General features: G+C 39.7%; 2 protein-coding genes across 3 annotated transcripts; one reads left to right on the forward strand and one right to left on the reverse strand.

The window, feature by feature from the left end:
- Positions 1-694: 694 nt before the first annotated feature.
- MRPL19 (mitochondrial ribosomal protein L19) lies at positions 695-5,192 on the forward strand. The gene is made up of 6 exons (XM_031604914.2): positions 695-834; positions 979-1,090; positions 1,466-1,584; positions 2,138-2,272; positions 3,750-3,931; positions 4,881-5,192. The coding sequence occupies exons 1-6, from the start codon at positions 786-788 to the stop codon at positions 5,094-5,096; spliced, it is 813 nt and encodes a 270-aa protein (XP_031460774.1). The 5' UTR covers positions 695-785; the 3' UTR covers positions 5,097-5,192.
- A 99-nt stretch (positions 5,193-5,291) lies between these two features.
- Positions 5,292-25,357, reverse strand: GCFC2 (GC-rich sequence DNA-binding factor 2). Of its 2 annotated transcripts, none has more exons than XM_031604913.2 (18): positions 25,016-25,357; positions 24,574-24,684; positions 23,220-23,369; positions 22,453-22,671; positions 21,542-21,627; positions 20,467-20,582; positions 18,631-18,817; positions 17,563-17,686; positions 15,447-15,525; positions 14,276-14,388; positions 13,459-13,658; positions 12,746-12,896; positions 12,418-12,539; positions 11,326-11,402; positions 9,941-10,007; positions 8,071-8,217; positions 7,647-7,771; positions 5,292-7,203 (listed from the first exon to the last, which is right to left on the reverse strand). In XM_031604913.2, the coding sequence occupies exons 1-18, from the start codon at positions 25,296-25,298 to the stop codon at positions 7,089-7,091; spliced, it is 2,472 nt and encodes an 823-aa protein (XP_031460773.2). In that variant the 5' UTR covers positions 25,299-25,357; the 3' UTR covers positions 5,292-7,088. The 2 variants fall into 2 exon arrangements, with proteins under 2 accessions (XP_031460773.2, XP_089992800.1); XM_090136674.1 differs by having other exon boundaries at positions 12,746-12,899.
- Between the last annotated feature and the right edge of the window lie 99 nt (positions 25,358-25,456).

The following is a 25,456-nucleotide window of genomic DNA, read 5'->3' on the forward strand; positions in this document are numbered from 1 at the left end:
AACAGGCAACTGAAGTGCATTTTGGTGGGAACAAAAAATAGTTCCAGCTCTTCTATTAGCTCAACTATTCTGAGATTCCCTTGATCACCATTATGGTGATCACACCACAAGATAAAACTTTCTACCTAGCAAGTACTTAGACATTGAGACCGTGGTAATACTCATAACAACAGCATTTTGAGGAGAACACGGTGGTAGCGCAGAATGTTTTGTATTTTAAGAGCCGGAGTGCCCCCTCCTGTTGCATCCCGAATTTAACCGGCGGCGCCCCGCGGTTGTGATCAGCCCGGCGGCATCGAGCGGCGACTCAGAGCCCCAGGAGCAGATGGCACAGCGGGCGGCCTTTGTTGGGGCAAACCGAGCTGCCGCAGGAAAAGCGGCTGTGGGAACCCCCCCCCGGCAGCGTCATTGGTGTAATTAGTGGGCGAAGTCAGGCATATTTTGAAGGGAAGCCGCAAAGCTGAAGTAATGAAGTGTTATTTATAGCTCTGCGCTCTGCGTTTGAGCTTTGCATCTCCTGCAGCCACCAATTGAATACAGTCTGTTCCGAATAACTGAGGAAGTCTGACTGAAATATATGTAAAAGCAGCTCAATAATGCCAATGAATATAATCATTTCTGAGATAATCACCGCGGGTTAACTAGGTTACTAACAGAGCTCAAAAGGAGTCGGGAGTAGAACGACACTCAGCTCCACTTCGCGCTGGGCGTAAGTTTGACCCTCCGCGCCCGCCGTAGCCACCCTGCGCTCTGGCGCCGGCGGACCGGAAGTGGCCGTATTCGCTATGGCGGCCGCCTGCGGGAGAGCGGTGCTGCGGGGCGCCCGGTCCGGCCGTAAGCATCGCCCACCTTTCTCCGCTCGGCCCCGGGGAGGGAGCGTGGGCCTGTTCTGGGGAGAGGGCGGGGGTTTGGGCTGCGAGGCTGTGGGGAACGGTTCCTTTTGAGAAAGGCGTTTTTCTGAGCGTTTTATCTTTACAGGGTGGTTTTCTTCCTCGGCGTGTCGAATGAGTAGCGACGGAGAACCCACAAAATTCCAGCCGCCCCCGAAGCCCGTCATTATTGACAAGCAGAGGCAGAGAGAGGAGAGGAGGTAGGAGGGGTGGCTGGGGCTCTGAGGCGTTAGTGCACAAAAACTGCGTGTCAGAAGGGGGCTCTCTTCAGCTGTTTGTAAAAACAGTAATAAATTTTTTCCTATCTTTTACTATCAAGTGATGAAATAATGTTTGTTTTTTTTTTTTTTTTAATGTGGATTACAATTAAACTATTAAATAACCTGCTCCTAAACTGAGATAAAAGTAACAGGATTGTCATCATTCCAAGAACAACATTGTTTTGGAAAAAGAATGCATTTAAAAAAAATCAGTAACTTGCAGTATTTAATTTTTTGGCAAATATTTGGATTTCTTTAATATTTTTTATGGAAATGCTTTTGTTTTATTCTTTTTAAGTTTGGATTTTCTTACAGGTTTTTGAGCCCTGAATTTATACCTCCCAGAGGAAGAACAGATCCTCTGAAATTCTATATGGAAAGAAAGGATATGATACAGAGACGAAAAGTCTTCAACATCCCCGAGTTCTATGTTGGTCAGTAGCAGCACTAGAACTGTCATACTCCTTAAATATTGTTCATTGGGTGAGATGGTTAAAAAGTGCGCTCTGAAATTGTTGAGTATCATGGAACATCACAGCATCTGCTGTGTTAGATCAAGCTGTATGTGGGTCTGTGCATGCTATTTCACATTTTAAACTCTCATTCAATTTCCAGTGAAAAGATAATACTTTGTACTTCTTTCAGATAATTTGTTTTTGGTTTTTTTTTTTTTTTTTCAAACTGGCATTTCAGTATGGTTGATGAGTAGAACTGAAGGAATGGAAACTGATTATTTGTATTCAGTTTGTGTAAAAAACTATAAAGGTGAAGGCTTAAGGGGGGGACAAAGCTTTACAGTTAACCTGTGGAATCACTTTTAACCTGTTCTGAATTAAGGTATGTTACAATTTATTCTGTTTCTGGCAGTTCAATTGTATGATTAACCATTTTTGAAACGTACCTAGATGTACTCCATCTGACCCTTTTACTATGTGTTAGTGTTAGTTTGCTTGAACAGCCTGATGTTTTACCTTTGTTGATTTGCAGGCAGTATACTTGCTGTTACTACTGCAGATCCGTATGCTGATGGCAAAACCAACCGGTTTGTAGGGATCTGCATTCAAAGAGGAGGAAGAGGGCTTGGTGCTACCTTTGTGCTTCGGAATGTGATAGAAGACCAAGGTGGGATTTCAGTTGTGGCAATAATACCGTGTATTTGAAGACATGGCACTGCTTAATCATTTTATGCCTATATGCTGTTTCAGATCTGGACTTGCATGAGACTGAACATGTGTGGTGGTTTCACACTGATGGGCAGCTCAGATCCACCACATTGTTCTCTCACTCTCCCTACTCAAAAGACCAGGGGAAAAAAATATATGAAAAAAGTTTGAGATAAGGACAGGGAGATCATGCACCAATTACCATTGTGGACAAAAAAGACTTGGCGTAAGGGAGATCAATGTAATTTATTGCCTACTAATAACAAACTAAAGTAGTGAGGAAGTAAAAGCAAACTGAAAACACCTTTCCTACCTTCTCCCCTCAAGTGGCACAGAGAATGAAGAATGCAGTCATTTCTTAATGTTTTGTATCTTCACTCTTCCCTGCTCCAGCATGGCATCCCTTCCACAGAATGCAGTTCTTCCTGATCCTGTGTGGGCTTATTACAAACTGCAGTTCTTCAAGATCTGCTCTATTATGGGTCTGTACCACAGACTGCTGTCCTTTGGAAACATTGCTCCAGTGTGGGTGGCAGCTATAGACAGATCTCGTGCTCTACCTGGCCAAGGGCCTCCTCCTGCAGGTGCTCTCACCTCTTTCAGGCCACATCCACCTGCTGCACTGTGGGCTCCTGTGTGGGCTGCATGTGAAGAACTGCTCTGTTGTGGAAGGAGGCTGCTCCAACATAGATCTCTCCTGGGCTGCAGGGAACTTCCATTCTGTGCCTGCTCTCCTCCTGCACTTACCTTGGTAGCTGTAGGGCTGTTTCTTTCCCATTTCTCACTTCTGTCTCCCAGATGCTGTGACTCCCACTTGCAACTCCTGTTGAACAGCATTTTTTCCCTTTCCTCAATCTGCTCTCCCAGAGCACACCCAGTGTGACTTACAGCTCAGCTCTGGCCATTGGCAGTCCTTTTGAAGCAGCAGGTGCTGGCTGTCATGTGCCGTAGGACAGTGCAGGGCTTTGCTTACATAGGCCACCCTTGCAGCCCTTGCTACCAAAACCTTGCCCTGTAAGCATGAGACAATGTGATTCACCTTGGCTATGCTTATATTTGATCCTGGGAAGTGTACTGCTAGCCATGTAAGCACTAGCCCAGTTTGGGCACTGTGGATTTGTGTGCACACAGTTCAGGCCCACAGCATAACAAATGTGTCTGTGTGTACACACGCACACACACACTTCCTGAAGTTCAATTTATCCAGTATCATTCTCAAGCCATTGTGTTATCAACGACTGGACTTACTTTGCCTGTGCAAATGCAGGTGTAATGCATGTAAACAATCACCTGTACCCATAGCACTGTATATGTAGTTCCCTGTAAGGTGAAAGCAGTTCTTGAATTATACAAAGTTGTAGAACACTGAAGAAATACTAAATTGGTATTAGTATTTCCAACTATTTGATCACTGAACCAGACTTCCTCTCTCAAAGGTGTTGAAATTTGTTATGAACTGTACAGTCCTCGGATCCAGGAAATCACGGTTCTGAAGCTGGAAAAAAGGCTAGATGACAACCTGATGTACCTGAGAGATGCCCTTCCTGAATATAGTACTTTTGATATGAATATGAAACCTGTGTCTCATTTAGACCATGAAGAAATTCCTGTAAACAAGGTAGGAGTTTAATATTTTAGTGGGAACATAGGAGATAATTTAGTTAACTTTCTGACTGATACAGGGATTATATCAGTGTGGTAAGCAGTCACCTGGGGCTGCTGCAGGTCTCCATTTCAGGGCCAGATAGAGGACTGCATCAGGGAAGGGTCAGCATGGAAAAACTTCTGCACCAGAGGTTGATCAGTCATGGAACAGGTTCCCCAGGCCCAAATATGCCAGAGTTCAAAGAGCCTTTGGGTGCCATTCTCAGACACAGTGTGGCTGGTTTTATGTGGAATTAGGGGTTGAACTCCTATGATCCTTTGTAAGTCTCTTCCAGGTGGCCATTTTATAATAGCCTGGAATCTTAACTTTTAGTTGTGTAAGTTACAAAGGTGATACAAGTATGTAAAATCTGGTGTCTTCATGCTACTCTTGTAGTGAAAACATTTATAACCAAAGTACCTGCCTTCCTCACTAGGCAACTTAGAAGACAGGTGCAAGAAGTAGTGGCCTGCAGGTGCCTCTGCATTACACTGCAGACAGCACAGCCAACACTATGGAAACTTAATGCTATTGACTTTGGGGGGGTGGAAGGAGCAATTAGCAAGATCTGCATCTCAGGAGGTCTGGCAGACTGGTAAAAGAATGCTATCCAACTTAACTTATGGGAAAAGGAGGAACAGCTGCTGTCATATTTTTTTTTCCTTAGTAAGTGACACAGTTAGAACCATGAAGAGTTAGTTAACAGCGTGTCAAAGTAAGGACCGTGTAATAAATCAGTTTTATTTAGGTACAGTAACAAACATAACAGCCACACAGACAGAAAATCCCTTTTCTCCCAATGATGACCAATAGTCCCTTAGAAAAAAAAAACAGACCGATCTGTCAGTAAACTATTAAAACAGCCTTTTAATACCTTTTACTCTTTTTTTTTTTTTTTTTTTTCTTAAATCTTTCCCCCTAGTTGCAGGTAAGAATGAAACCTAAACCATGGTCAAAACGGTGGGAAAGGCCAAAATACAACATAAAAGGAATAAAGTTTGAGCTACCTGAGGAAAAAATGAAAGAAGCACAGAAGTGGCAGAAGCCCTGGCTGGAGTTTGATATGCTGCGAGAGTATGATACTTCAAAAATAGAGGAAAAAATATGGAGGGAAGTGAGTGAAGAGCTGAAAAAGTAACAACTTTGAGTTCAGTGTATGAATTGTCAGTTTTCAAGTTTTGTATGCAGATAAAATACACAGTAAAATTTCGGCAGTTCTTGTCTGAATGTTAAACTGTCCAAATAGTTGTTTCTTCTGCCTTTCCCAAGTAGACAGCAGCCAATTATGAAAATGCTTAATTCAGTAGGTTCAGAAGGGGCTATGGCAGGGAAGCAGATGTACAGAAGCCCAACTGTACAAACTGAGAGTAATTGCTGCTTAGTTGTCCTGTAAAGATACTTGTGAAATCACATTTGATAAAGCACCAGTAGTAATCTGACAACAAAGCAGTAATACAAACATTCTGAAACCAGTTTGAAAGAATGAAGCCAGATAAGCTGTTAGTCAAATAAGATTGTGTGAACAGGTGTAAAGTTACCACAGAATCACAGAATTGTAGGGGTTGGAAGGGACCTCCGGAGATCATTGAGTCCAACCCCCCTGCCAAAGCAGGTTCCCTACACCTGGTGAGTGTACACCACAAAGTGGCACAGTAGGTTCTCAAGATACTCAGCTGGGATGGGGGTTCTGAGCTCCAGTAAAAATTGCCTTCCCCTGCTTACAAGTCATGACAAGTGATGTCTGTAGCCACTGGAAGAAGCATCTACAGAGGCGAAGTATGACAGAATCTATTCCAGTTTCATAGCAACACAGGACTAATTTCTTCAGGAGCAACTTTCAACATGAATAAGGAAGCAGGAGAAGAGACAAAGCAAGCAGTGAGATCACATGCTTGAGTTAATTACTGATCAGTTACATTTTCTTTGCACTCAGGAAAGTAGAAGTACACAATTATTTACAACAGAACTCCTAATTCCTGAATATAATGAAGAAGTGCCAGCAGTGCCAAAGTTTTTCTCCATACTTCACATAACGTTACAGTCATGTTCAAGACTTGAAAATGTTAGAAGTCTCATGAACACAAAAATATCTTTTCAAAATAATTGCTTTTAAGTCATTTTTTTTGTCTGTAACATTGATCAATACTATTTACAGTTAAAATAGTTTACAAAAATATATATTCTGTCATAAAAAATAGAAAAATCATAGGGAATAAAAGCCTCCAAGAGTTAAATGTTAGACCCATAACATTTCAGAGAAACAGGCACTAATAAACTTAGAAGAATTTGTGATGCACTGCTGTTTCTACAATAAAGCATCCTTTTTATTCTGCAGCAGTAATATTTACTGCACATATACGAAGTTAAACAACATTAGAAATCTGACATGGGTACAATGAAATGAGGTTTAATGCATCTTATTGGGAAGCAAAAGTAAGACTTCCTTAGAAAGTCAATTACTAGAAGGTAACTGGAGTTGTTCTGCTTGTCTGATAAATCAGGGTGTAACAACTCCAGGTCTATGCACAAAGTCCAGTCTATATCTCAAGTACAAAGCTCCATTACAAATCATACTCTGGAGAAGAATAAACATAGTTAAGATGTTCTCCTGTGCAACCTTCTTACACCTTTCTGAATATCCGTTTGCCATCTCACAGATCAAACTCCTCTATGGACACAGACTTCCTGCTTTTGTATCAGGATCAAAAAACTAATGACAAGCTTGCTAAGTGAAAAAGAACTCACTGTGACTTTGGCAGAATTATCTCATTAAGGGGACAATAAGTTAGAGTTCAGTGACTCCTGAGTCAGAGTGATTTTGTATGGTACTGAAAACAGCTTGTGAAGCTGTCTGCACACTAGCAGTAGTATCATTACAGGCACCTCCTTATTCCAGTCATCCTTCCCAAAAGAAGGAAGCGCTCAGGCTTTGTCATATATTGCAGAACACCTGCACTTCACATTGATGATTGTGATTTTATCTAGGAGTAGATGGCAGAAGACATTTGGAAAAAAAAAATATTTCACAGTAAAACAGCTGTGGGCAGGGTCCACTAATTAAACATTACCACTTTTTTAGAGTGAGCATCAGGCTTGTTTCAGTAAAAGAACTGCTGTTTCAAAGAAATCCTTATTTCCTGACCACAGATCTCAGATGTTCCAGTTTGTACTCTTCAATGAACTCTTCAGCAATACACAGAGCCTTGATTTTCACCAACAGGAGAATAACTTCTTCAGTTTCATCACTATTAAAAAAAAGTTGATATAGCACCACATTCACATCTGACTTCAAGATTAGTAAAGCTAAAATGTACTTAAAAGAACGAGAACTCTCCCTGCATGTCATCTGGTGCTTTAGCTACACTGACCACTAACTGCACCCAACATCTAGAGCCTCGAACTAACCTGAACTAGTACTGTAAAAGCAATCCATTTTACATTATGGATTGCATCTTTTGTTATATGTAGATGTTGGAACGTGTAATTGTACATCACTGACAGTGTTGAATGTGTGACACTTGAGGAATTTAAGAATCATAGAATAATTAAGGTTGGAAAAGACCATAAAGATCATCTAGTCCAATTGCCAACCCATCACCACCATGCCATTGAACCATATCCCTAAAAGAAATGCTAACATAAAGTACATGAGGAAGTGCTGCATCCCAAAGAAAGTGTTATTTCTTACCTGTGGTTATTCCTGTGAAGCATATGTGCACACTGAAGCAAATGCTGGCAGAAGTTCAGTAACTCAGGGAGAGTTGACCCACTTCCAAGATTTTGGAACCACCTTTCTGGGAAGCATGTAACCATCTGTTCACCCAAAGAATATTTTGAAAGTCAAAAAAAAAAAAAAAAAAAGGCTTTCAGTAAAACTAAGCCACACCACTTCTGACAGAGTTCTCCTTTTGGCTAGTTCAGTTATTATTGGTAGTGTTTATTCTTCAAAAAACAGGATCATCATTATAAGCAGTTATTCCTAAAGCAAGCATTGGTTCATAGGCTTTTAAAATGCTTTTATACACCAAGGTCATAAAAAAAAAAATTAAATATTAAATAATTATACTTCATCTTCAGACTACATCTATCCCCATGGAAATAAGACTTCTTACCTCTTTACACTTCTCTATGTTTTCTGGCCCTGGTGGTGTGTTGAAGAGGTTCAGAAGAAGGTAACGATTCAGCAGCTTGCTCAGTCCCAAATCACGGACCGTGTCTTCCTGTACAATCCCATCCCAAAGCAGAACATTGGAGAGCAGCTGCAGTAATGAAGAAACAGAACATGCATATTTGGTGGCAGGAGCTGTGTTAAAACCTCTTTTTTAAACTTAAAAAGGTACCACGTCCATCCAATTTCTCTGCTCAAAAAAGAGGATTTATTCTCTCCAAGCTTACTGCCAATTAACCACTAAAAAGCTACATATCATAAATAATATTTTGAAGTGGATTAATTTTACGTGTGCCTATGAACTGTACCCTAATACATACACACATCACCTCCCAAGGAAATAAAGAGCATGTCACCCTTCCAATTGGTTAACAGTTTGCTAAGACCCAAGAACAGAAAACAATCATGCTTTATTTTTTCAGAGAAAAGTCAGTGGTCTAATCTGAAGGTGTACACATGTACAAAGACACCAAACCCAGCAAGAAACAGCCATCAACAGCAATTGAGATCCAATTCTAAGTGAACCTGTGAGAGAATCCTGTGACAGAATGAAAACAAAACAAAAACAACTACTGCATCTGCTACATAAGATTATATGCCACCAGCCTCATAACACAGGTAAGGTTGGTAGCCTTGATCCATACCAGCAAAAAGATTCTTTTGTATTTGATCTCAGTATTATTAGTTAGCAAGAGTTGTCTTTAGTTACCCGTATCACTGTAAAGATGACTGTTTAAAAAGATTTAAGCCAGCATAAGAACATCACTGGTTTCTCCCTCAATACAGAATGGTTAATTTCAAGGTAACTGTTAACCTCGAGGTATTTTACCCACACAGACACAGTATGTGATCTCAACAGTCACCAATCAAAAAGCAGTCACAAAGCCCATGACGACTGCATATTTCTCTGGAGTGTTTGACAGGACACTTCCTTTTGACTCCATGAGCTGCTAGGAAAGTTAGACTGCATAATGGCACAAACATCAAAATCTCATCAGCTGTACTTCTGTATGAAAAATAGCCCCCATTCCACCTCTCACCCAGCCCTTTATTAGTGCTCTGCCATACCATTTCTGGGCATGCTTTAGAGGCCATTCCCAATAGAGTCTGCAGATGATTACATGCTTTGAAAGACAGCGCAAATAGGGGCTGCACAACAGCAGTCTCAAACACAGGTAAGTCACACTAATAAGCTGCTGAACAGACCCAAAGAGTTTAATGCATGACCTGCAGTACTATTTACACTGGGTTAAATAATTCATGACTTCACTCCAGGAATAAAATAGTGGCAAACTGTCAACAGACACCTGATACAAGAACATTTTAAACTATTTTACACATGACCACTTTTAAAGAGAACACTGACAGCGAAGATGGAAAACAAACTAAAAGGGGAAAACTTCAATCTACAGTGAAAGACCACCAGTGTCTCTTTTAGAAATATGCATGCATTTGACAACACATTTAAATCAGGCAATACACAATCTGAGAAGATGGTACAAGAATCTTGTCTGCTTTGTCTCTGCTGGGCATCTGAATCAGCATTAAGCTCCCTCTTGTCTTCTCTGCATCTGTCCATGACAAACCCTTACACAACAGCTCACCCTAGGAGTGAATATAGTAAGTCCTCAACATTCCCCAATTCCCTGACTCTTCCACAGGGACGTGCAACATGGCAGCAGGGAGCCTATGTAGGGCTGTTACCATGGCCTTGTTATCATACATAGCAGACTTAAGATACATTTCCTCAAAGACTACAATCTACTTTTAACTAAAGTGATTTTCACAGAAAAGATCAGTATTTTTTTCTTTACCTTCATAGCTGACCAAAACCGTCTTTCTTGGAATTGTGAACATGGTGATGATTTGTCTTCCACAGCACTGGTCAGAGAAAGAAGAAGAGGTAAAATAAGGGTTTTGTTTGACCTTAAAATAAGACAAACAGACAATTCATCTCTTAAACACTGGTGAATTAGAATTACGGAATTCTTTCAGCAGTGACAACCAGAATAAAGATCTAAGGAAACAGCTGTTAATTTGAACTCATGGCAATACCCAATGGAATTAGCAATTGGAAACACTCCAGTCTGTGTTTAATGGATTCTGACCAAAACAACACTGCTTGTAACCACACAAACATGCTGCATCAGGTTTAGCAACACTTTTCTCCTAGCTGTATCTTAACCCCACATCTACCAGACTCTTACTAATTGTCCCCTAAGAGCATAGTGTTCAAAGAAGGGCAACAAAGCTGGTGCAGAGTCTGGAGCACAGGCCTTATGAGGAGCGGCTGAAGGAGCTGGGATTGTTCAGTTTGGAGAAGAGGAGGCTCAGGGGAAACCTTATTGCTCTCTATAACTACCTGAAGGGAGGCTGTAGTGAGCTGGGGGTCGGCCTCTTCTCTCATGTAACTAGTGATAGGACTAGAGGGAATGGTTTCAAGCTGTGCCAGGGGAGATTTAGACTGGACATTAGGAAATACTACTTTTCTGAAAGAGTGGTCAGGCAGTGGAATGGGCTGCCCAGGGAAGTGGTGGAGTCACTGACCGTGGAGGTGTTCAAGGAATGGTTGGATTTTGTGTTGAGGGACATGGTTTAGTGAGAACTATTGGTGATAGGAGAATGGTTGGACTGCATGATCTTGAAGGTCTTTTCCAACCTTGGTGATTCTGTGATGAAGCAATAAGCATCAGCAATATAAACTATTTCACGAAAGAAAGGAGGAGTCAAGAGTAGAAGGAGGAACAGACCACCAAAAATAACATGAGCCCTCAGATGCTCTAAGTTAATATCACAAAACCAGACTCCAGTTGAACTAGAAGCTAGACTAATTATACTAAAACTAAAATCTTTCCATTTATGAAAGCTTTTAGTAACAGGAGCAAAAAAGCATTAAGCTGACTGCAGAGATGCTCTTGTCAGAAAGAGTTTCATAAACATTAATGTTTGGTAACTATTCCTATAATGAAACAGTAGAAGGCACATCTGTTCCATTTGTTCACGGATGACTACAATATATTTCACCTACGCTTGTGGGGAAAAGGAACAAGAAAATAGAATAAAGGCTAAAAAAATAGGTTAGGCTGCAGCTAGACTTGATGGTCTTTAAGGTCTTTTCCAACATGAGCAATTCTATGATTCTGTGACTAAAAATAAAAATTTTTAGAAGTAAAAAAAAAAATTCCCTGAGTCAGCTTACCTTTTAGGATACAGAGGGATAAAGACATCCTCCTCTACAGACTTCTTCATCCTCAGGACAACCATGTTAATCAAATCCTGTTTAAAAAAAAAAAGAAAAAAGAAAATATTAACATATCCTTACAAGAAAAGGATCTCATCTTCCATTTACAACAATTTTAGGTAGTTATTTTGTTAATGTGGAAAAGCATAATGCTAATTCAGCTGAATGGAAGTGACACTGCATATAATACACTCTAAGATCATGACTACATTAAAGACCTGAGAACAAGTCTCAGCTCTAACCATCTTTTTTTTTTTTTCTGATAAAATCCTCTTGGACAATTAGATGTATTTTCCAGCTATGAAGTTCTATTAAAAAACCACACCAAAACGCCATAGCTACTATGCAAACAGAATCTTACCTAAAGTTGTTTACTTGAAGTCAAGAGCAGTGACTGCATAAATGTTTGTTACAATTTCTTTTCATATTAAGGGCATAAACATCAACTTAGTTTCACCTACTTTATGCTAGATAAACTCCCAGATTTACGTGAGAATAAAACCAGAAGTGGGCTAAGGGTATGCTGCAGTGAATACCAGGTAACTGCAGTAACCTTTTTCCTAACAATTAACTCATATTTTGGGTTTTTTTAATTTTTTTTTCCATTTCTGCTGTAAAGATGAATATAAAGAATTTCCTTGTTTTTCTAGTCCATATCTATGTTAGGGCTAAAAACAAAACAAGTCGACCACTGGAATACTACTAGTATTTAAATATCAAATTTTAAAAGATACTTCAATGCAAGTATAAAATTTCTGACAATTTTTATTGTGATAAAGCAAGATGATTAAGTCTAAAAATAGATTTTTGACAGGGACAGGCACAATATTTCTAGGAACAGAGACTGACACCTGTCTCAGGAATACCCCATGCCCCACAATCTTCAGAATACTGAAATGTTAACTGTTAAATTTTCTGACTATACAGTGACAAAAATTAATTAGATCTGAACAACCGCAGGAGATCATCTTAAGTGCACACAGAAGCATGCACAGGAAGTGCACACATTGGATCAAGAACTTCCTTCCCCATTACCACAACTGCCTTTACCTGTTTTGCTTGACTGCATTCACTTCTGGACAGGACTTGTTTTTCAAACACGTTATTGCAAAGCTGTATAAGGTTCTCAGTCTGTGAAGTTGATAAAGGATCCCACACATTCTTTACAAATGCTGAAAAATAGGAATTTATTTCATTCATGATATCCAAGTGGCTATCTGCTCTACTTTAAAGGAAGTAAACATTCAAAAAACTAAACCCTTCATTCACAGTAACCTTAACAAGTTAATGTAACTATTAACATAATTTTACATTTACCACTTATTTAAGGTTTGATTACCTAGCTGCAGTGAACATTCTCATGACAACTTTAATATACCTGTAATTTTTGGCAGAATAGTTTTTTCAATCACTCTAGGCAAAACTTCATCATCAGGATCACAATCTCTTTTTGATTCAGATGACTTTTTGGCATTGCTGAATTCTTTTACAGCTCTGAACCAGGGCATCTCTTCCAAGTCTGTAGAATTCTGCTGAAAGATCATTCCTACTAGTTGCTCAGCTGGTCAGGATTGAGAGAAAAAGCCCCATGCAAAAATACATCGAATGATACCAAAAGATTCTCATTTAACAATTTTACATGGATTCTAATCACTGAATGGACCAAAGCAGCAAGCTAAAACTGAATTTAAAGCTAGATTTCAGAGGGTAGGGTTGTCATAATGTCAGCAAACAATATTGCATTAATAAAAATGCAAGTGATTCATATACAAGTAACCTGACAAGAGGAAAAGATGTCCTCCTTCTAGTTAAAACACTTATCAAACTCTGGAATGCCTCTATAGTCCACAAGCAAAGTTCGTGTACAGAAGTCTTCCCTGCAAAAGTCCTGTCATACTTTGAGCTGCCAGAAATACCCACAGATCTTGTCAATTAACAAAGATGAGTACATCAGACAAGTAGGCAAGTGTGCAAAGACAGTACAGACCAGAAACATAGCAGAGCATTGCCTACACAGAAGCCTAGAGGATATAATAATACACAAACACACACAAAATTTTTCACAAAAATAAAGTCTGGTGATACACCTACCTCAAGAGGACTCCAATTTATTAACTGAACTCTGATTAATGGATTTAAAAGCTTAGGCAGGCAAAAACTGATGTAAGCATCACAGTAAGAGTCAGGAAACTTCTCTTTCCACTCCTGGAATTTCAACAGGATTTTTCTGATGTCACAAAAATCTGCGTGGACATCTTCAAAGATTTTCCTACTCTCCTCTAAAATGTTATCTATGGATAATATCCAATAGGAATAAAAAGAAATAATCACAGAATTAATTGAGGCATAAGCTGAACAGTTTATGCATCTACAGAACATAAGAGATATCTTCATGATAACAGCATTTGTGTTTCATCTTTCACACCTTTTACACCAAAATGGGTTTTAAAACCAGCACTCTGGCAAAGCCTTTTTCAGAAAAAAAAATAATACAGAAGACGACAAAAAGACATCTGCAATTTTGAACAACTGCATGGATTTAAATATCCATTACATTTCATATTTTGTATGTCTCTTAAAATCTCAGACACGAAAATCCTTCTTCTGTTATTCAGAAAATATGCATCATGCCTCTCTCAGCTCCTCATGACCTGCTCATTCAGGGCAGTTAAAATCTCAATTTAAAATACATTCCAACTTTGGGGGAAAAAAACCAACAAAACTGATTACACTAAAGAAGCTTACAATCATGTCTGTTCTTCCTAAGTCATTGGTCAGAATCATTTACATGCATTAATTCTATGCTGTAGAAAATAAATCATATACCATTCAAAAGGAGTATTTCTTCACTCTCCTTTGAAAATCCTTCTAAACATCAGAGGAATTTTGTTCTCATTTACTGACCAACCTTTGCTCTTCTGGAATTCAGCCAACTCTGTCACAGACAGTTCATCATCACTCGACATGCCTTCGTGGTGACCAGCTTTTTGTGAATGCTCTCTCAGCTGCCGTCTGCAAGCCCTGCATTTTGTAATGAACTCAGATGAGTTATTCCCCACATACATACATAAAAGGAAGCTCAATGATAGACTAAAAACACATGGTGAGAGCAATAGCCTAAGGAAACACAATCAGGAAACAGAAGTAATTATGCAACACTAGAGACACAGACTGTAACAATAAGGTCCCCACCTGAAACACCAAACACTAACATGGTACTTCACACTATCCCTGATAGAGGTAGTGTACAAGAAACCACTGCTCTCAACAGTCCGTCTTAGTCCTACAAAGCTCATGTAACAACTTGCACAGAAACTGTGACTGCATCCAAGTTTCAGTGGGGCTCAAAAATGTTAGTCCTGGCACTACATACCATATGAGCATGCAAAATCAACAGTTTGCACTGACATGAGAAAATTATATTTATACATATTTGCATAGCATAGATCTTGTATGTAGTTATTGACATCACTTAACATTAAAGGTTAACAGTTTGCTTCAAGCAAAATTTTACTACATCATTTTTCAACCATTAAAACTCTTAAGACCATAACTGCATCAAATCAGTTATGAGTCAAGGCACCAATGCAACTGAAAGAGTTTCAGAGCTCCCATTAACTTCAGGTCAGCAGCAGACTGAACACAGATATTCAAAATGTACCATCTGGCCTACACTGATAACAGAGGATAGGTTAGATGTTCTGCTGCACCCACTGCCACCCCAGCAGCAGCAATACCACCTGTCTATTTTTGCTGTTATCTATGCAGCAATCACAAGAATGTATTTCTATATACAATCACGATATTATTTATTCCAGCAGCAGGGAAAATCTGCTCTCAGTTTCATAAACAGTCTCACTTCATCTTACTTTAAATTAATAATACCTATTAACATTCAGATTCCAATCAGCATGAAAAGAACCCCGTTAACAAATAGATGGTTTCCAAATATCTTGAGCTTTTGCATATGCGTGTATAAGCTCTTTTAGTAACCCCACAGATTTACCTTCATCCCTGTGTAAGTGATGGGAAGCAGATATACATTTATTACAGTTAATGCAATTACATATAATAGCTACCTTCGATGCTCACACATTTTCAGAAGCTTCATCTTTTCATCACTTTCCAATCCATCATTAGTTGGTTTGCCATTCCCAGCTACCAGAAGACAGGAACAAGACAAAGAAGTGAATGCAGAACATTGATTCTGCTTCTGCTCTTCATTTGGAAACTAACCAAAGTAAATAAAACCTCCTGATAAAAAATTCTAGCAGTGCCCAGTGTAAAGTACAGTCAATATTATAAGTGAACTGTAGGACAGATGTGGCTATTCCCTTGTGCAGGGGGATTGCCAGGTCACAGCCTGAACCAGCAGGCGAGCACCTGAGTGAGCAGAGGGAGGGACCCCAGATCCACCCTTTCTTTTTCTCCCCTTCTTGGTGATGCTTCCAGCTGCACTTCCCAGAGTGCACACACATTCAGAGTCTACATGGTTTGCACCACCCCACCTGCACACAACTTAGAACCAGAAAGGGCTACATCCCTGAGCTCACTCTTTTTAAGCTTTTGCCAGTTATCAGTCAATTCTTTTTTGCAGTCCCGTTCTACAGTGCCTGCAGTGTTGTATAGTATCGCAAATAAAGGCTCCACATCACCTTTGTTTGCTTTATTATGAAATACCAGCTCACTGCTTTCCAGTCCTGGATGGAAATGGACAGTGCCTACCACAGTCTGTTCCTAACAGTTAAAAGGCAAGTGTAGGGACTGAGCCTGCATGCTAAACATGAAGCCATGCAATGAACCGAGCAGCTATCGGGGTTTAGTTCCAACTTCCAAATTTAAATGTTATTGCATTTAGATTTCAATAGTCAGCTCCCCACTGTTTCCTGTTACTGTGTCCCCTTGTATGTCCCAAATTACCCCTACTGATTCTTCGCTTCAACAGAGAAGTAGAAACTAGAAGCATTTTCTACTTGGGCTGTTCATCTGTATCAGTGTCAGTTGGCTTAAGCGCACGTAAAATATGAAACCAGCTGTCCCTACCGACGTACTGCAGTATAAGAAAAAACAGCATTTCCATTAAATACAACTAGGAACAAACACAACAATTAAAAGCTCTCTTAAACATTCAAGTACAGATTCACTTCTGATAAACTGAAAATAAAACAGTTTTTAAATGGCTGCTACTAAAACAAGTACTCTTCTCCTCTTAGCACCTGCTCTCAGACACTGTGTTACAAAATTATACACGCAGACAGATTTCTCTAGTCAGCACTTTATCCTGTGTATTCAGAAATATGAATCCACCAGTGGCAGTTACAAGAAGTAGGTGCATCTGGTCTCTGACTGTTCACAGCACCTCCTAGCATACTTTTTTTTTTGCTTTCCTAAACAGGTCTAAAGTGGATTTTCTGCTTTCCTTAAACAGCAACAGGTGAAGATTCACTTTACATACAAACAATGCATCAGCGTGGAAATAAAACACAAGATGAGAAAATTGCCATTTTTTCTACAGTAATTAGAAGACAGACTCTATTTTGAATAAAATCTTTACACAAAACAACTTATTTCATAGAATCATAGAATGGCCTGGGTTGCAAAGGACCTCAGTGCTCATCTAGATCCAACCCCCTGCTACGTGTAGGGTCGCCAACCAGCAGACCAGGCTGCCCAGAGCCACATCCAGCCTGGCCTTGAATGCCTCCAGGGATGGGGCATCCACAACCTTCATGTTTTATTTATGTCCTTCCCTTCACTTAACTGCCCAGTCTGAAATCTGCATTTTTAAACACACACTTAGCTTTAAAAACACTAATGTCAAGCAATGTTGACAAGTAACACTTGTCAACACTGCTTTTTAACATACTTAAAAGGAACAGGATCCTCCATCAGGTTAACAACTACTAGAAAACTGACTTCACTTCTCTTTTCAAGTGCTGACAGACAACCATGAGATCAGTAATTCAAAACTGACTAAGCATTTGGTCATGCTGTACTCACTATTATACCACAAAAAAGTGATACTACAAATCTTACTTAGGTAAGGGGTTCAACTAAGGTATTGAGTACAATATGCCTACTGACAACAGAGAGGGAGCAAAGATTAAACATGAACATAAAATATAATCCAAAAATTAACTGTGTTTCTACTTAAAGAGATTTCAATAAGAAAGTAACTTGTAACTTCACACTAACCTGTCAGATGCTGCATATAAGCAGATTCCATTTTCAGCTCATCTTGCCTTCGTTTCAGTACTGACATGGCTCGTTGCTGAAGAAGTGCATGTACAGCAGATTCTAGCTCATCTATGTATTTCAGCTGAAATATAGTAAACAGTAATCAGGTTTGAATAAAGCAAAATGAAAGAACAGTTTCCACTGCCTTTCAAGCATGATGGTGAAAAGAGAACAAGAGTATTAAAGACTGAAAAGCAAGAACCTGCTCATTGGAGTTTTTCAGGCTGTTTAAGATTGAAAACTACAAACTAAATAGGCCAATTGCCTGTTACGGGACTACCTAAGACCCTATCAAAAAGTGTTCAACAGGACACATTTGTGTAATCAGTTTGCTTACAATCTGCCTTTGAACACCTAGCCACCAGAGGATGCGTATCAACCAACACTTGTACACTTCAAAGTTACATAAAAAAGACTCTCAGGCTGCAACACAACTGACATCAATTAGATTGACAGCACTTTCTGTAGAGACTATTTTCAACGAGGTCAAACTTTGCGCAGCATCTGCCAACCTTCAATCTTTTTGTTTATATTTTTTATTAAATACTTAAGGTTTGCAGTTTAGGAAAGCAATACAGCAGATAAATGTAGACAAATCCTCACACAACTCAGCTAAATACCAACTCAAACCTAATGCAAAACCCTTATTACTAGTCACGTGTTGAAAAGCAAATACATTTTGAGATCCCAAAACTGAAAGCACGTCCCACCTCTCATACAGCTTTAAGACATGCTAGTTACTACACTTGAAAACTTCTTCCATTAACATTTTGTTTTTATTCATCACAATCTAGGTGAACCCACAGCCCAAGTCAGTGTACATATCATTTTAGGTTTCTGTGAAGGGTGGTCTGTTTCTCCTTTTGTTTCCTGTTACACTCAAGTTTCTGATAGAACTGATTTATAACTGGCCATCTGTCATCATCATTTCCAAACAAGAAATCTCATTCTTTTGTTGAAAAATGCAAGTTTATCATCTCAAAGAAATGGGTGGCAGGGAAGGGAAGGGAAGGAAAACATACATACTTTTTCATTGAAACAGTTTACTAAGTTTACTACATATGTTTTCATGCCCCTGTAGAATTTGTAATTCATAGCAGCATCCGAAGACTTCTCTAATTCCTGGACAGTAATCTTTGAACTTTCAATGTCCTCCATATATTTTCCATACTCTCTCTGGTGGGCACGGTGCACATCCTGCAATGATGCTATCCTAAAAAAGGAAGCACTCAGGCCATTAAAACCATGACAAGTTAACAGTTAATGCAGTTCTGAACATTTTCTAATTAAAATAAAATACAAAATCTTTGCCTGTGCTGATAATAGCACCTGCATTTGAGCAAAGAATTGCAAGACCTACCCATCAACATTTGTAGAAGCACTGTGAGTGGACAAGATTCATGTTTTAGAAAAATCAAATGTCACTTACGTAGAGATAGTTCTGAAAGTACCCCCACTGACATTTTACCCATATTCCTCAACACAACATGCTCCTAAAGAACATAATAAGGCAAGTCTAAGCGATGCCATACTGAATAGATTCTACCCCAGTTGATGTGGGTAGAACTACAGCATACATCAGTATGTCCATACCAACTTAATTTAAGCTGCAAGGACAGAAGCACATAAGCACTTACCTGGTGCTCATTACCCAGCACAAACCATCTGAAACTTCTTGTTACTAACCTTATAACCCAAAAACTTATGCTTACAGCTCTCATTAGTTATTAAATGAAATACCTCAGAAAAGTTTACATTTATTACAAATCTGCTTTTTTCTTTTCTTAAAAAAAGAATAATAAACTCCTTCGGTATCTCATATATACGTTTGCTCTGTTCGAGAAAGACCTTAACAGAACCCAGAAGCAGACTTTAATTTAATTTGCTTCTCTGAAGGAGGGAACAGATTTCAATGAAAACAATTCAATTATGATGTTCTCCATTGCACCAGACGTTAAAAAAAGGAAAAGAAAAAAAACAGCCTTTAAAAGTTATTTCAGCATTTAAGACATTAAATACATCTCTAAGGCTTAATATTACCAAGCTATTACTACCAAACATGTTCTCCCTCCCCTTCTTGTTACTTTCCAAACAGGTTTTCCACTCTTGATAGCCTTTCACATTTGATTGTACTTGAACTCCCACTTCATTTCATTCCTTTCTTTCGGGTGATCAAGGCAAAAAAAAAGCATACAACTCCACAGAAATATTTAGTCCACCTCAGTTGCAATTCTTTGAACACAAGCAAGCCAGCAGCAGTCTGTACAAAAGCGTATACGTGCACAGAGATTCACACAAGTTAACAGTACACATTTGTGTTTCAGCTATATGATGTTACTCATCTGAACTGATCAGAACAGCTGCTTCTGGCTGCATCAGCGCTGAGAGGTGATGGGGATGGCTTTCTTGGTAGCTTCGGATACTTGACCCCATCTGTCCTTCTCACACACTTGGAAGTTCCCACCTCTGCTCAGCACATTTCAACTGCCCACTGCCTTGTCTAAACTGGCTAGAGAAGAACCACAGTAGAAGGATGACAACCCTATCTACCCTGAGTGAAGTCCTCCTTCCTTGACAAACAAAACGTTGTGCCTACACTCCTTTAAGAACTACTAGCATGTAGAATAAAGCAGCAATGCAAGATTTTTACAAGTGATAAAATGCTTGAGAAGTCCAAACACAACCGTACAACAAAGCATTGTCAGGTAAAGTTAAAAATCTGTAATGCTATGCTAAACATTACAATAAGCACAATACACAACCAACCCCAAAACCCTTCAATATTCAGAAGAAAGAATAAGACTGTCATCACTTTGTGACAAAACAAGCGTCTCAGAAATTAACACTAAAAGCAGTATTTACCTTTCAGTCAGTTGCTTTTTTATAGTTTCCAAGTTCACAGGTGGTAAGGAAACACAGGGACCAAATGTGGGTTTAGCTGGTTGAGATTTATACAGGGAAGCATCACTGTAAGTTTCCTAAGAGAATTGCAACACTTTCAATACATGCAAATTAAATATAAGTTGATACACAACTGATACAAGTTTTGCCTCTGCAGCTTTTGAGATCAACAAAATGTACCACTTGAATGCATAAAGCATATAATAAAAAGATGTATATTTCAATGATCAAATTGGGTAATTTCTGTACAACATAAGAACTGTGTATAAATACACAGAAAGCTGTGTATTTATAGTGTACCAATGCATACACCATGCACATCCACCAGTACAAAACAATTTAGGTAATTTAGGGCAAAGCAGCTCTCCTCTTAGTCTGAAGACATTAAGAGCTTCCATCAATATATAATGGTTCAATACTGATGGCTGAAACCACACTAGTATTACTATTCTAAATATATAAAGTGGAAATAAACTACAGGCAAGCAACAAAGATAAAGATAAAACTTTCATTCTGACAACTTGGCTTGACTGTAATTATAACTAAGAAAAAGAAAATAAAACATGTCCAACCATTTTAACATATAAATTAAATGACATTATGCATTCTAAAGCAGCAGGAGTTTGTAAGGTAAAACCTAGACCAAATACAATGACTTGAAGTAATCAAGTCCATGACCAAGGTCTGTAACTAAAGACTTCTGCAATCTTCTGAACAGCAAAAATAAAGGGGTTTCCAGAAAAAAAAATGGAGTACAAGGACCCAAGAACACCAGTTATACTGGATTTGAAATTCAGCAGCAATCTTCCCAATCCTCTAACCACTCCCATTTGGCATGCCTTTCCCTTCTGACACAAAGAACTGGTAACTCAAGTTTTCCTAGTCTGATACAGAACAGAAGATTCAAGCCAAAAACAAAACTTCCAGCTCATCAGAAAAAACATTCTTGCCAATTATTTAACAGAAAAAAAAATAAAAAATCTCATGCCTATGAGCAAATAGCAAATTTCAACAGTTAGGAGAGCACATATATCACCTGAGGGAGTTTGACAGCTTTCTTAATTTGCTGTTCTTCCCACTTTGTTTCTGCTTCATCTTCACTTGATTCATCACTCACAGGCACTAGAAGTTAAATCAATCATTAGTACACATCATTATGCCCTTTACCTATTTCCCTACTCCTTACCCAACCTCCTTCAAAAACAATAATGCTTCCCACAGCCACTACAAGTGTTAGAAACAAATGACAGCAGATGAAAAGCCTGTACACAAAGACCATTTTCAAATTGGAAGATTTAGAAATGGCAACTGGATTTTGCAGAATCCATGTTCATTTACCCAACAGTTTCCCAGATTACTGCAGTACCAGAAGAACAAAGATCAAATGTATCAAAGCAAACCTGCATATTAGACTTTGAATACAGTTAGACTACAACATGGGCATTATACACAGAAAATCCTTAACTGTTCTAAGATACACAATCTACTACAGACAGAAGTTTCTCCATAGCATTTATTACAACAATAGAATCAGATCATAACTACACATTACTTACAACCATTATCCAAATAAGAAAGCAACTTGTCCACAAGCCTGGCAAACTAGTGCTTTGTGAGTGAAACTACAAACATCAAGACGAGTTAAGAAGCAACAGAAAAGACACATACACTTCACATGCAGTAAGTCTGCTTACTTCCAAAGGGCTGGGTTGCTGTGGTTGGTTGTTTTTTGTTTGTTTCTTTTTACCCCTTTTCAATAACAGTCGTAATGTCAGTGAATGGAAAGCAGGATAACATCCCATACAAATCTCAAGGACCAAGCTTTATGGTCTTCTTCAAGATCAAGAGCAAAACCTTGCACTGCACTCTTTAGTGGGCAAGGCTCACATTCTTGCAGACATCAGTAAAAGAAAGACACAGCCTCTGGGAGAAAAGGCACAAACTCACCCATGTGTTCAGCCATCCTTTGCCTAAGAGATCTCATTTTGGGAACAAAATGGAGATTATTCATATAAGACTCATCCTCGCTCTCTGAATCACTGCTTTCTCTTCTCCGAGAAGGCTGACGGACATTTGAAACATCCAAGGGAAGATAATCAGCTTGGGGCCTGGCCAGGCGACACCTCCTCTGAGCAGCCACAGTACAGCCTGCACTGGGGACACAGCCTGCACACAAGAGAGACAAAACCTAATCAAAGACTAAAAGCAACACTATCACTCCGAGGGTAAATAACCACCAAAATACAGGTTCACTGCACAATCCTGAATTGAAAACTGTTTTTCTTAGAAGCTTACCATACTGAATATACACAAATGGAAAGAGATCCTTAAAAAACAGCTCTTAACCTGAAAACAAACCTCGGACCTTTTTCTTTCAAATAAATCAGCATCCTGTCATTTTTCTAGCTCTTTAAAAGATCAAGACTACAACACCAATCGAGTTTACAAAGGAATTCAAACTTCACTAATAAAACAATAGATAAAGTTAATTTTTATCTCAAAGTGAATTATGAATCATTAAATAATGTTTCGCTGCTTTTGTATTTCTTCCAGTATCAATGGTTATAATTTCTAATCTACTTCCTGAAACTCACACAGAATTATGACAAACACCTGCAACCAAAAACACCAAGCAACTGTCACTATTCTTTCAAGACAGCCCTGACTCGGCATAAACAACTTCAAAATGTCTTAAAAATGTCCATGAAACTGACCTGGCGATAAACCCTTCCTCCTCTGAGATGGGTTGGATTCATTTTCAGAGTCTGTGCTATTGTAGTCCTCACTTAGTGAAGAATAACTCTCTTCCTTTGCCTCTATAGCATCTTTAGTGTTGCCAGTCCCAGGCTCCAACTGAGGTATTTCTGTTTTAAGAGAAAAAGGTAAGATTCGTTATTTTGGTTTCAGCTGCTGGAAATGATGCTCCATTTAACTGGCTACCAGCAACCATTCAGACTACAATGAAACAATGACTAGACACAGATCTACCTCCACCTGATCTTATCAAAGCATGCCAAGCCTTCATACTTTTCAATAAAAGTGCTTACAAGCCAGATCTTATCTGGAATCGAGCACCTGTGTTAGTGCTGAACAAATATGACCTCAGTTGTATGTACAAAAGCTGCACAAGAGTTCCCAGATGCCATCTGATCTGTATCCTGATAGGTCACAGCGTTGTTTTTTAAACTGTATGTCTATAAGGGAGCTGCTATTCGTTCGGATTTAGCACGCTAACCACGAGGGACAGCTTATTTCATTTATAACGGTTTTTGCATGTCTTGTCTACGATTACCTCAGAATTCTTAAAAAAGAAACAAATTGATTTATCTTTGCCTTTCACTACATCTTCTGTAGATTATCAGATTATTGAACAGAATACACCACCTAACAATGAGGCATACTTTTAAAAAAGTATTTAGCTGAACCACAAGAGAATAAATTACATCGAAAAACCATTTCCCAATGGCACTACAGCATATCCATGAGCTGACAAAGGTTTCAAGAGGGTGAACAGAAGGGAGGAAAACATTTTAGACACTTGTAAAGCAGGCAAGCCCCAGACTTCCCTCTAGTAAACTTTACTATGGTTCAACATGATTCAGAATACTACAAAACAATCCAAGGTGTTGATAATAGTCAATTAAAATATATTTTAGCAGTGAATAGTGTTTTAATAATACTACATTTGGAGTTTATCATACATTCCATCAAAGTCCTACTAGGCTTACATTTTCTGTAACACAAATATTCAGTTTAACTTCAAATTGATAGTGACAAGCAGGAGTAGCTGCCAAAAGGTTTGAAAGATGGGATGCTGAGACACTCATTTATCCCAAGTCCCACCATCTCCGATTTACTGCAGAGGTTCTGCAGACCCAGATCTTCTCAAGAAGAATTTCCAAGCTCTGATCCTGTTTTACCCAAATTCGCATTAAAACCCCAAGTCAAATAACAGACAGAAGACACCTAGCAGCAGTATTTGCACAATATTCTTACTTATTTCACGATGTTCTTACAGAACTAATGCTAACTTTTTTTTTTTTTTTTTTTAACTTAAAAAGCACTTACTTTTACTTTCATCGACTTCTCTTCCTGCAGACAGCGGGCTTTTCTTCTTTTGAATTCTAAATGTCACTTCATTGAAGGATGGCTTTTTGATTTTAAAAACTCCCTCATCACCTGGACAGACAGAATGGTTCTGAGTAACACTAACAGAGCCAACAACACACGGGCATGTACGTGCAAAGCACACAATCCTGATACACACACTCAGCATAGATTTTGAGGCTTCAGTTGCATTGCGTCTCCCTAATTCTGCGGCCCCGTCACTCGAGATCCAGCACTGCTGAATTTACATCCTACGTCTTCGCAACACGACAGACGAGCTCTAACATTACAAGACAACCTCCCTAAGCTGCCCAGACTGTCATCCACCTACTTATTTGTCATTGTCATTTACACACACGCACACGCCGCCCCGGGGCTAACTAGCCCCCCCACAGTCGCCCACCTCCCCGTTCCTCCTCGTCGCTCCCAAAGCTCAGCACCGCCCCAGCTCCCCGTGTCGGCTCCGCCGAGGGCAGCGGTCGCTCCGCGGCGGTTCGTGCCCCGTCAGAGGACGAGGCAGCGCCACCACGGTCCCCGTCGCTCTCCCCAGACTCCGCTTCCTCATCGGGGTCGCGGCCCGGCGGTAGGGCGGAGGCCGATCCCCGCTCGTCATCGCTGCCGCAGCTGCTGCCGCTGGAGACCGCGCGCTGCCGGCCTCGGAAGTTGCGCGGGGCCCGGCGGAACATTTCCCGGGCCCGCCGCGCTCAGCCTTCGCACGGCGCGTGCGCGATGACGCAAAGCGCCGCCTTGTCCAACCGCGGGGGAGGGGGCGGTGCGTGCGGCAGTGCCGACCAATGAGGGTGAAGGGGCGTGACTGCGTTGTAACGGCGGGGGGGGGGGCGTC

The sequence above is a fragment of the Phasianus colchicus genome, chromosome 2 (genome assembly GCF_987193195.1).
Source record: "Phasianus colchicus chromosome 2, bPhaCol1.hap1.1, whole genome shotgun sequence".
Classification (NCBI taxonomy): Eukaryota; Metazoa; Chordata; class Aves; order Galliformes; family Phasianidae; genus Phasianus; species Phasianus colchicus.

What these genes read in the sequence shown, in the direction of transcription:
- MRPL19 (XM_031604914.2), top strand. Translation starts at nt 786, where the DNA reads ATGGCGGCCGCCTGCGGGAGAGCGGTGCTGCGGGGCGCCCGGTCCGGC. An exon ending in AGGCAGAGAGAGGAGAGGAG is followed by an intron (nt 1,091 to 1,465) that starts GTAGGAGGGGTG and finishes ATTTTCTTACAG; the next exon opens with GTTTTTGAGCCCTGAATTTA. An exon ending in AAGAAATTCCTGTAAACAAG is followed by an intron (nt 3,932 to 4,880) that starts GTAGGAGTTTAA and finishes CTTTCCCCCTAG; the next exon opens with TTGCAGGTAAGAATGAAACC.
- GCFC2 (XM_090136674.1), bottom strand. Translation starts at nt 25,298, where the DNA reads ATGTTCCGCCGGGCCCCGCGCAACTTCCGAGGCCGGCAGCGCGCGGTC. An exon ending in TATTCTGCCAAAAATTACAG is followed by an intron (nt 12,540 to 12,745) that starts GTATATTAAAGT and finishes CCTATTTTTCAG; the next exon opens with CATTTGTAAAGAATGTGTGG. An exon ending in GGTTTTGGTCAGCTATGAAG is followed by an intron (nt 8,218 to 9,940) that starts GTAAAGAAAAAA and finishes TCATTACTGCAG; the next exon opens with CTGCTCTCCAATGTTCTGCT.